Below are 12,927 nucleotides of genomic sequence, written 5' to 3'. Positions count from 1 at the left end.
GAATTTCGCGGATTATTGTAATTCAGAGATGACCAAATTATTATATTCGGAGACTTCATTTGAATGACTGAAAAACGGCCTGTCATTTAAACCAAAATTTAGAAGTGGAAAAGCAAAATATTATGATTTTATAGGAGGTGATAAGTTTAAATACATTTTTTCTTTCGTACTGAAAACTCTTTAAGCACACAATTTTCCTGCTTAGAAACTAACAAATGATAATTTCCGAATAAAAATATAAGTAAAATAGAAAAAAATAAGTTGTGTGAAATACACAACTTATTTTTGTCCTCCCGCGATGAGTCTTCGGACTCCTTGGAACTATTTTGAAACAGAGGTAATCTGTGTTCGCATTTGTGAGGTCTTTAACTGCCTTCTTTCTGTAGATGCGAACATACTTCTGTAATGACTAGCATTTATGTCGATGGCAAGCTGTGTATAATACTAAGCACTACTATAAGATATGTTTTAACCTTCTGTTATATTACATTAACCCAGTCAAAAAAAAAAAAAAAAAATCAACATCCTCCATACGAAGTACGTAATATTTCGGCATACTCCGTTTTGCAAAAAATGCGTATGATTTAGAAATAGTTGGACCTATTTAAATTTTATCTTGGACACTCTTTTGCGTGATATAAAACGCAGATGAAAAATAATAAAGAAAATCCTGTTATTTATTGGCCATCTCTCTGTTCCCTAATTTAAACAGAAATATGCAGAATTTAAAATAAGCGATACGGTGAAAGAAAATTAAATGCAAAAACGATTACATCAGATCCAATAAAGGAATTATAAATAAGTTTAATTTTGCATTATGTCCCCGAAAAAACAAAATCCAGAAAAAATCTTATAGGCTAATAGCGGATAAAAAAAAATTGGGAAGAACAAATGCTAATGAAGACAGAGGAGACAAGTGCCATCATAAATTTGTTCCTCATTAATTTCTGATAGTTATGCATAATGAAAATAATTAACATTTAATTCATAAATGTGCTAATTATTTCTTATGCGGGAGATAAATAACGAAGCAAATAGATCTCTCGAATATGCACATCATTAGATAGCCACGATAAAAATATTAGAAGAAATCATTTATGAACAAAATGCTAATACATAAATTTATACATTAAATTACTATATTAACTAAAATTAATGACATTACCATTCCTGAATATTATATGAATAAATAACATACTTAAAGAAATTCTTTCCTTCCATATCTTAACTCTTATTAAGGGGTTATGAATGTCGTATCTTCAAGTTATTTCTGTAATGAGAACAGTCGCCCAAATATCCTAGTAATGCTAAGTGCACATTTACGAGCGCGTATATCACTCTACATTAGGGAAGAGCTGCTTAGGATTAGTCTCGATAGACATATAAGATCTCGTCAGTCATCTAAATCTAAAGATATGACGTCTGGGATCGAGTTAGCTCAATTTCTTATATTCAAGTAAGAAAACAGTAATTACTATGTTTAATTTTCTAGAGTTAGGATAGTTTAGTCATTTATTCTACTAATATAGTACATTTGTTAACAAGAAAGTGTATTCTTAAATAGATTCTTGTTTTTCATTCATATTTTACAAGAAATGTGAAAGTAGTTACACGCAAAAACTTTTATAAGTTTTAAAAATGTTTTTTAAAAAATCTAACATAAGGAAAAACAGACCGTACCTTTCTATGGCGTCTACTGCAACCTCTATTAATTACTGTGGCCATTAAGAAAATAACTATGGCACATGCGAATACGCCTCCCACTACAATGAGCGCTACAAGTTCGACATCATAAAGCAGTGGATGAGATGTGTGGTTAAAGGAGTCCTGAATACGATGTGACTTAACTGGCATATCTGATGCCATGTAAGCAGGATCATGCGATATGCCTGAAAGAGAAATAAAACGTTTAAGCATAAAAATTGTAAGTGCATTTTTGTTTCATTTCTAGTGAATTAAATTATTTTCCATTACATATAACCAGAAGTTCAAACTTAATATTACCTAATTATGAGGATGCAATCAGAAAATTTCACTAAAGAAATATAATGCAATTCGAATCTTTTCATAAACAAAGTTTCGCCATAAGAAGTTTGTATCAAATGTTAATCATCACCACCTACGCTCGATTCACTTATCTATGTATGAAAAGGAAATATAGATATGGTCATTGATCGGTAAACTTCATAATGAGCTTTGCTAGTAAATATGAAAATGTCTCGTTCAGAAAAGACTGATAGGTGGAAAAGAAGAGCAAATGGAGCTGAGCGAAAAAATGTCTCTCTGCATCACAAGATGAAGTTTTTAGTGCGATGAATGAGAGGAACAGATAAGCTTGTTTGAAAACCAGATGTTTAAAAGACTAGTTGTTTTTCAACATATCCTGGCATGGCAGGATCATACAAGGAAATGATCATCCATCAGCTAAAGACTTTTACAAACGTTTGACCGAATGGTAGTCGAATATATCAGTGACTATGCGTGCATTAACTGCTAAGCCACCAAATCAGCATTGCAGTAATAACTGAGATTACTATAACTTTCAGCTACTAAAATTCCTTTTAAATAGTTATTGGCAGTTAGGAAATCAATGAGAGGAAACCTATTCCTTAACAGTAGGGAGAGATCAACGAAATATACGTGTCCTTTGGTTGGAAGTGGGGTTTAATTCAGACAGTGTTTTCTCGGCCTTTTTATTAATGTAAAATCGACCAGCACAGACAATGGTAGCAGAGTTTTCTCCGAGAAACTTTCGAATATTAGTTGTATACAGTTGTTTGCTTGAAGATATTCCATTCTCAGTTCATGGCCTTAACCAGTTAACTCCAAACAGCTGAATCTAATGCAAGAAGCAAGGATGAAGAGAAGAAATAGTTACCATGTTGAATTCAAGGTGAACTTCTAATGGATGGTGACCTAGTTTTTCTGAGTAGCTAATTTATTAAAGACGCGAACTCCGATGGATTTATTATTAGAAAAGGACAATCAGGTGAATTTGTCTTTGGGTGATGTTACGATGATGCCATTAAAGGTGAAAGTAGTAAAGCACCGCCAAATGGTCTTATCGAGTGGGGTAGAAGGCACAGTTTAAGTGAAAAGTGGGTTTTCTGTATTTTATCGATTCCCAGCCAGTTTGAAATTTGAAACAAAATCAGATCTTAGTGTTGCTGAGGCTACCAACACACCATAATGAAGCTTAAGAATTTATTTCTGATAACTACTAATTGATCTCAAACTGCTATCCAAGAATCGCTTTCATCATCTGTCATTAAATTTATTTTTTCAGACTATTGAAACATGTACGATTATTTAAACTTACAGTAAACGTAACTAAAGCTTTATTTCAATTCATACTTTCTTATTGCTCCAGCAAACGCATTTTTCCTAACTAGTTTTTTCTATAGCGAAACTGGTAGATCGTGGATGGATGTAAAACATAAAGATACCAGAGAAGATTCTGTTGACTGAAATATGTCAAGGTTGTTTATAAAACTTTCTAACTCTAGAATAAGACATACCACAGTAAAAGAAGCCGTATAGTAGCGATGCAGCTTCTATTAATATTATTTCTTAGTGGATATATCATCTTTTCACACAACGAGTACTACATTAATAACATTAAATCGCTAATAACAATCTGTGATAAAAAAAAATTGTATCAGTTTTTCTTTTCATGTTAGTAACTTTTTCGCACTTCATACATCACGACACAATAATCTGTAGAATTTTTATCTTTGAACTTAGTCATCATTAAATTTACTACGGAATAAACGAGTGAAACATTTATCCATATCACTATTAGCCGAAAAGCCTTCTTTATAAGGACATGCTATATCTTAATCACCTCGAGGCACACTTAAATGAAAACAAGTTCCTACCAATATAATTAAAAAAAAAATAAGCACCTATTAATGATTCAAGGTCAAAAACTACCGTACTTCTGCTACCGGAATTGATAAACATAGTTGTATCTCGGACAACAGGTTTGCCAAGAACGGAACAGTAATTAATTTAGTCTAATCCTGTTTAATCTGGTGACTAGTGGTAGAGTTTGGATTCTGCACCGAGTTCTTGATTAATCGTCTTTTGGAGCCATTATTTTTTGCACGCTACTCACTCAAACTATGTCATTTTTGTCGAGAAATTATTTTTCACCGCGACCTTCGATGAACAGAGTTCTAACTTCACGCATGAGTGATTTTGTCATTTACACAAGTTTAAAGATAAAAGTATATAAAAAAATCCACCGATTCAGACTTATTTTTTTAAAAGTAAACCTAGTTCCATAATAGACACGATAGACTTCAATTAATATTATGCATAATTTACATTCTAGGAAATCAATGAATGAATTACATTCTGAAACATTCACGAGTCAGAATAGCAAAGCAAACGAATCATAGATCTTTAATTATAGAATAAATGGTAGCAGTATTTTATCTTTAACATGAGCACTCAGTGTATAATAAGAATAAATACTAACATAAATAAATATGATGTTGAAGATCATTCTGAAATGAGTGACCAAATGAAATATATTGGCTAACTGCTCAACTCTTGAGTATGAGCGCGTTAGGATAGCCAACACCAAACGGGAGGGAACAAGTAAAACCCTAACGTTGTCGCCCAGCTTGGGTGTCCATGAACGACAGTGTCCGGCATGTTCCTACTATGGTCCAACAAGAAAATATCTAGCCAACGACAGTCCGGTGGCCATCTGTAGCTTGTCTGAACTGTAGCTTGTCCTCACGCTTCGTATGCCATTTACAGAAATGGCATACAAAACGCGATGGGTCGATCATCCTATTACTTACGAATACAGTAGAAAAAACCATGCCAAATTTATGCGCTTATCAGATAAAAACAAGCAGCTACAGACATTTAAAGAGTAGAAAAAAATTAGCAACAATCTGGTAACTTCCAGCAGGACATCTACACCTCTCACTTGGTCTCAGAAGCATGCGATTTGTTCATTCGCAGAACTGCACTCATTTGTGAGTTGAAGCCTGAAGAGAGGTACTATACGCTGTTACACAGGTTTACCTAATAGTTAAGGGTTATTGTACAATGCCGATACAGAGAGAATGTATTCATTATTTTAAAGAATAAGATGTTCAGAACTTGGATATACCTACTAGAAAACAGACGCAATAAATAAACGTTTATGAAGTTGGATTAATCGCCAAATCACGACAAAGCTAAGTTTATGAGAAGACACGTGACTTTGCTGGGACATACCACAAAGCTTAACAAGGGAAGAAGGAGATAAAATTAAAATAATACATTCAAAAATTTCAAAATTTGTGGATGAGAAATAGTGAATTTATAGAAGACGTTTGCAATAACTCGTTTAATAAATTACAAAGAATTGAAGAAAAAGAAATCGATTTTATTCTTGATGGTTACTGTAAAATAGCGATAAATATTATTTGTAGTTTAACTCTACTTTTAAGTGTTTTCTTAAATCAGGAGTGTTGGGCAGGCTAGCTAAAAATGCAACCCCTGAACAGAAGCAGCATTTAATGCGTCCTCCATTGCAGAAAGAATAAAAGAAAAGTGCTGTCTATGAAATATATGTTATCTCATCAGATCAAATGGTTGGAAGACTACTGAAGCATCCCTTTATTAAGCGAGTCATCAATCTTTAAATCTAGTGCAATGCCCGCTGGACAATACATTTGTAATTCAAAGCATTAGCCCATGATGTGGGATGACAGTCGGTTGATATGGTTGGCATGCTTTTTTTTTTTAGTAATACGACCTGAATTATGCAATCTGCGTTATATACACGCAAATCTGCGCAAGTTAGCCAAATACACACACACACACACTGAATTGTTCAGAACGATAAAGTACTTCACTATAAAGTGTTCCTATCTCTGCTTATAATAAAATTTTATTGTCAGAGACAAGATTATCTCACTGGAGATTTTTCTCAAATTACTTATACTGCAGTGCATAGATCAATAATTTTAAATATGCTTAAAAATGAAAATGTTTGTGTTGGGAACTTTGTTCATTTCATTCATTTAATTTGATTGGATACCTAAAGATGACGTGCTATCGAGCAACGAAATTCGCCCACTACCTAATACGTTCACAAGCGCATGTCACGGTAGAATTTGAAATTAAAACCCAACAAAGGAATTTCTAATGCCATTAAAGCAAAGGATAACCGACAGTTGGTCTTCAGGCTAACTAGATTTCAAATAATTATTTCTGTATTTTTCCTACGCAAATTAAAAAAGTTTCAATTAAACTAGTATTCTTCACATTTATTGTAAACAGCTTATCTCATAGTATTTTATACAAAACCAATTAAACAAAATACTGCAGAAAGCAAATTTATGCTTATTATTGTTAATTTAAAACTTATAAATAAAATGCCACCTTGCAATAGAGGCATTGAAGTTTAGACGGAAGTGATTTATCATTTTAAATGAATGTCATAAATTAATATGAGAAGACTCATGCCTCGTTTGTTTTTATCTCAAAATTACAGAATGTTTTTATCTCAAAAAAATAAAATAAAATAAACTATTTCAAAATTACATGATGTAGCCCTTCCAAGTCCATCTACGGTTCGCTTCCTACATATTCGTGCAGCTGTCGATTGGATTTTATTTGGCAAATACTTGTTTATATCATGAACTCGTACCGCAGTACAAGTTACCCATCAACTGTCCATAGCATGTAAGGCTTCGCTTCTCAACATATTCTGGGAATAAATGAACATGTGCTATCTAAATAACAGTACCAATGATCTCCAAGATAGTTATTACCGTAGCCTACATTTTAATGTCACCTGCTTGTGATCATGTGTCCGAGTAATTTTTAAAAAACAGTGTGTATATTTAATAACTAAATAAAAAGTATAAAAGACTTGTCCACCCTGTTTATCCTAACTAGAAAGGATCTGGAGGTGAAGAATTGAATGACCTTGCGAAGATGTCGTTTGAGACTGCTGGAAGCGATGAACGAGGAACTTGAGAGCATCGTGTTGCACACTAAATGATCCAATTCTTTAGAAAACAGCCCGTGTAGGGCATTTGTTTATTTATGTTCATTAGTGGGAACATTCGGGTAATAATCGTGTTTGTTAAAAACTTGACACTTGAGTCATGGAGCCGAAAAATAAGAAAATACATGCAATTAATATATTTAGCTGACTACACTGTTTCTAAACAGCCTAATCACTTATTTGTCGAACTGTGGCACAATAAGTCGGAATACTTAATCAAGAACTTACAATACAGACATAGCTCGTGCTTGTATGAAAAAAAAAGGATAATATATCAATTATTTGTGAAATATATCCACTCCTCTCGACAGTCATTTGTTGGTTAGAGTGCTATTTTTGAATGTATGGTAATTTAATATTGCCTAAATTGAAACATTCATCACACTTCGTGACCCATGCCATGTTAATGGGTGACTTCATAGATCTCTTCGTTTGCAAAATAATTAAATATACGGCTAAATATACTCGCTCCCCGACCTGCAGGTTTGAATCTCACCGTAGGCTTGGATGCCAAGGTGATAACAAAGGACTATTTTGCAGAATGGGTGTGAGGGCAGCGAAAAATAAATGTTCGTGCTTTGGTGGACAAGATAGATTTTGTTGCACACCGTTGGGCAATAGCTGTCTTTTGGAATAAGATCCGTCTTACCGCAAACCAGCGACCAACTGAGCATAAGAATACAGAAATTAAGCATCCGTGGAATCAAGTACATCAAGCCAGGAAGTAGAATGATGAGCTATTTGAATTTCATTGATCCGTGAAAATTAAGCGGCCAAATACCTCTTAATCCCTCTAATGTTTGGAATACACGAAAGTGTCTTCAAATAATGTGCACTCATAACTGTCCTAATTGCGTATATAGTTCAATCAGGAGTGCAGTAGGTCTCAAAACTCAACCCACCTTTTGGTCGTAGTACCGTAGGGATGATGTTTTTCTATTTTTTATGTTTCTTGTATTTTATTTGTTTTAGTATAGTCTGGTTCTCTATAGACAAAACAAGAAACTTCTATCCACTTCAGGCTTCCAATAAAGACAGTGGTATCACACTGGGCAATGAAATTCATCTTTCGTGCAGCCTGACAGGGTAAATATCCTATTTATATCCAAATAGGTCCTTTCCACAGATACTCCATATCGTAAACAGCCAGTATTCTATGTTCGTTCATTCAGTGTTCATTTTTCGGGAATTACGACAAAAGATTCCGTGCCATTACATCATCCACTTAAAATATATGATGGCTGTCTTAGTGAAGTACGTCCATCGGATTGGAAGTGTAACATTATTTATGACTACAGCACCACGAAAATACATTCGAATATTGTGGTTGATGTTCAGCTTCTATGCAGTTGCCCTTCTGTCGAAATTTGAAATTTGTCTATGGAGTTCTATAAACCTTTAGAGACGTGGACATTGTGGAGAATAGCGATAGATCATGACAGGAGAAACTAATAACACTGTTTCAGCATTCTCTTTATCAGATGGTGTTTGCCTTTTTTATTTTCACCATCGCATTTTTGCTTTTACTCGGTGAAAAATCCTGACCCATTTCTTTTTATAACAGCGAGGCAAATATATTATGACTTCTCTGTAGCGTATGCAGTTCAGCCGACTACATGAGCTGCATATTTGCGTGAACTGATTAATCACAGTTTGACAGCTAATGATAACACTTTTCAGGAAGTCGGTTAGCTCTAATATAGCCTTTATAGACAAGTATTAAGAACACATTTGCTTAATATGCACACTTGTGTGTTCCATTAAGCCAAAGAATTAGACAAGACAGCCATGACAAAATAATTAATGTTGACAGTTGAATGCTTCTACATAGTAATAATACGTGCTATTAATTACATTATAATTTGGGTGAATTATTCTCTTAATAGCATTATCCATTTTACCAAGTGTAAGCAAACAAGGTTTGCGCCTGAAAATATCTTCACGACTGAGGTAAGTTAGTGCAACACCAGGCAACTCCAAGCTCTCATCACTCCATGTCTCAGTATCTCCCATAGTGCTTTGCATTATTGGAGATACTGAGCATACATCTCCTTGCGGACATGTATACTACTATGCATTAAGGGAAGGGCAACTACCCAGACCAGTTTCAACCTTTATTGAGGTCTCGTCAGTGGGAGGCAGACCCAAACGTGGAGATAGTATGTGGAGATGCTCGGAGTTGCCTGGTGTTGCACTACCTTACCTCAGTCCTGAAGATATTTTTAGGCGCAAACTTTGTTTGCTTACACTTGGATAAAGGATTAAACTAAATTTATTATAGTCTAATCAAGTGAAAAATAAACTTCCAGCATATAACTCAGAGTAGAGCAAGCACCTTGAATTCACTCGCATGTGATACGAAGGCTTTTCTAATCTTAACATCGTCCTTTCTTCATTTACTGGTATAAGGATTGCAGTTTTAATTATAGCTATACCACAACTCTCTCAATGATGCAGAATGTACAGTCAGTCATTAGCAATTTATGCAAAAACCATTAACGTACAGATTTAAAGCATTTATTAGGCATGACCTGGATATTGTTGATCGATTAGCTGATCAACCGCAAGGCTTTCAAGAATCTCGTACAATCTTTGGGTGAGATCATCTTGTTATGATTAATGACATTCATGCATAAAAATAAAATTTAATAAGAAATGTTTTATATACGCAGATTTAAGTGTATAATCCTCCCCTGCCTTCACTTATTGCTTGCCGTTTATCTTCCACTGAATGTTAGCAGTCAGAAATAGAACTTTGCAATATAGTTAACTCAGCATTTATTCTGCTGCTGTATTGTTTGTTTATTTTCTGCATTATTTTGCGTACATGCATTCTTTCTAATGAGTTAGGTGCTCAAAATGAACACCATTGAGTATATTTTTAAGCTTTTTTTTTTATTTATAAAAACGTTCTGCGAATTGTTATTCAACAACGCATAAGGAGACTAGTTCTGTCTTTATACTCCAGGAAGTTATTAAATGACGATGCGATGAACATTTTACAGTAACAAGTTTTTCTTAACAGAGTTTACTAAACTATTTCTAGATTTAGAATAATCAGATGTAGTTAGAACAGAGGAATTCTTTTCTGATTCATTCCTCTACGACAGTCAAGCGAAAAGCTGTTTGAGAGTGGACTTCTAAGAACTAACAGCAGCCACTTACAATTAATGTACTTCGTCACTACTAAGCTCGCTAATTAGCAACTGTTTAAGTTTTTCCATCTTACCTAGAGTATTAGCTTCGTAGCCACTATCGTCCGAGTGGCTATGCGATTTGCAACCATATGCCTGGGGAACCAGTGTCCTGGGTTCGATTCCCGTCGACGAAGTGAGGAGCTTAAGGATCTTCCTCAGCCATAGCCGGAGTTATGGTTAGGTTAGCCGGTCTTGAACGGGGTCAGCAATGTTTTTTCCCAGTTTATCCTGGGGTTTTTCATCCCACAAAGCAGGCAAACCTGCCCTTTTGAACACACGCATCGACAGATACTACCGGGAATAAGGAACAACCAACCTATTCCACGGGATTATCGGTTACGGAAGCTTATGCGGTAAAATGTGTAGACCTGCGCGAAAACGTAACATACGATGATGCGCCATGATCTCTCACGTTTATACAATTCGGATTTATCAAGGCTAAAGGCATCCAACTTTTCAGGTCTTGCTTCAACTTCATGGCCCTTTCTACGTAGCTCTTTTTTTTTTTATTTAAAAATGTCCCTTTCTTAAGCTGATTTCATCAGTAGCGAAATTTGATTACCTGCTCTGAAACTGACTTATGTGACATTAGCCGAGCATTATTCTGCTTTGCTAAGCTGGTTGTTAGACTTAATTAATCGAAGTTCTGTCATATCAATCTTTGGTCGGAGAAATCTTGGTTCGAATTTCTTCTACGACGAGAAGAATCTATATTAGGGCTTCTCAACTGAAGGTGAGTCAGCCGGATTTTTCCTATGGAAAGGGGAGGGGGTTCATTTCGCGAAACAAACCGGCCGGAAGAACACGTGCCATTTATAGACACACTGCCTTTATTTGTTTCGGCCGTAAGTGCAAGCGATGCAGACATGCCATTTTCATTTCGCATTTCATAGTATTCAGAGTGCCAATCTCCATGTTAGAGCCGATTGTGTACCCGATTTCATCACTTTTCTCCGAACTAGTGGGAAAAACGGAAATAAAAATGTGATCTGTCAGTATTTGTATTTTCAGGTTTACTTTAAATTTACTACGCTAGTAACCCGTATTATGTATTCGTCGCTCCTGCCTCTTCCATGGGCGATTTCCTCCAGTATCCAAAAACAATTGCAGATGTTAAAAATGCCATTAACCTTTTATTCAATCCTTAATCCGTTCAACTTTTAGTGCAGTAAGATATTTTTAACCTTTCATATTCGTGGTTGATTAAAAGCATCATTGTCCCAGATAAATAGATCATCAGGCATGACCAATAAGTAAGCTACCATTTAATTTTATTTGGTTTTCAAATTATATATTTAAAACCCTTTTATGCGCATGATCCATTTCCGTCTATAAATAAAAGTGCCGCGAATTTCTTCTCTTAAAATAGTTTGAGTTTATTCTGATTTATCATTCAATATTTCTTTTATTTTTTTCATGTTTCATTGATAAAGATATTCATCAAACACAATATATTGGATGGCTAATATCTCTAGACAGAATGAACGCACACACACAGCTTGGAAAGAAGTCAAAGGACACCATAATCTAACGAACAAATAGCCATGACGCACACCTTAATAAGATGGACCTTTTACGCTGCGATGACTGAAGCAATCCCCACCCTAGGGCATACTTTCCACGAGCTTTCGATAGCGATTAATTGCAATTTTGGTCCATTCTTCCTGTAGGCGTGTAATGAGATCCTGGACTGTTGTGGGGTGAACGTGTCTTGACCTAACTCGACGCTCCAGTCCATCCCACAGATGTTCAATAGGGTCGAGAATCGGGGCTCTGTGGCATCTATGGAAGCCGGTCAAGTATGGCGACGCTGATGTCCACAAACCACACAGTTGTAGCAGCCTTATGACATGGTGCATCGCCTTGCTGCAAGAGACAATGGTCAGTTCATTAGCAACGCCACAAAGTAGGAAGCACTGCATTGTCCAGAATATTCAGATACCTCCTGAAGTTCAATATTCGTGGCACTACAAATAGAGGTCCGAAGCCAAACCAGGGAAAATTGGACCATACCATTACACTGCCACCTTCTTTCTAAGTGTGCAGCAATGACTCTTTTACTTAGATCTACAGACATCATTTTTATAATATCGAATAAAATTTGCACAGTTAACCTTGAATAGGTTAATTTTGTTAATTCAATATTAATTCCGTGTCCAAAGCATGAAGGTCAAAAGGTTTTGTGGTGATTGAGATCGCAGTTCCAAGTTCAGTAATTAACATGATTTTAAAAAGAAACCTAAAAGTATTGTAGATCTTAGATCTTCTACTTTTAAATGAATTGTACAAGAATCTAAGTTATAATTAGGGATTCGAGTTATATTCAAATTCTACAAGAGTTATTTTTGCTTCCAATAGAGCAAATTAACATAATGAATTAACATTATGTTAATTCATTGTTAATTTTGTTAATGAAGCAAATTAACAAAAAATCGCTGATTTTTTGCAAAAAAAAAAAAAAAAAATGAAGTCCTGTCTGTATATTTCATTTATTAAATACACTTCATCCTCCATTTTCAGTAGAGTGACAAACGGGGTCTATATAAAAACAGCTTGAAGATGCTTCATGCACAATCTTTTGCGTCCTTCTAATATCATTTAAGCTTCATGAGGGGGTTTCAATGGAAGGTGAGAAGAAAGAAAGTAGGCGGTCTCCCACGAGACCGGATGAAACTTAACTACGAAAACTAGTTTTGTTTTTATCCAAAC

The 12,927-nt window shown here is 35.0% G+C and overlaps 1 protein-coding gene across 2 annotated transcripts in view; it reads right to left on the bottom strand.

Annotated features, from left to right (window-relative positions):
* LOC150092845 (uncharacterized) overlaps positions 1-12,927 on the bottom strand; it is a 33,982-nt gene that overhangs the window by 9,371 nt on the left and 11,684 nt on the right. For both annotated transcript variants that reach the window (XM_090414585.1, XM_090414584.1), the window contains exon 3: positions 1,681-1,889. In XM_090414585.1, coding sequence (XP_090270711.1) covers positions 1,681-1,889 — 209 coding nt within the window. The remainder of the gene's footprint in view (positions 1-1,680; positions 1,890-12,927) is intronic.

This window comes from Typopeltis vanoorti, chromosome 25 (genome assembly GCF_054136105.1).
Source record: "Typopeltis vanoorti isolate ZY-2024b chromosome 25, IOZ_Tvanoo_1.0, whole genome shotgun sequence".
Lineage (NCBI taxonomy): Eukaryota > Metazoa > Arthropoda > Arachnida > Uropygi > Thelyphonidae > Typopeltis > Typopeltis vanoorti.
The sequence above is the reverse complement of the archived record's forward strand: the minus strand, read 5'-3'. Positions and strand labels throughout refer to the sequence as shown.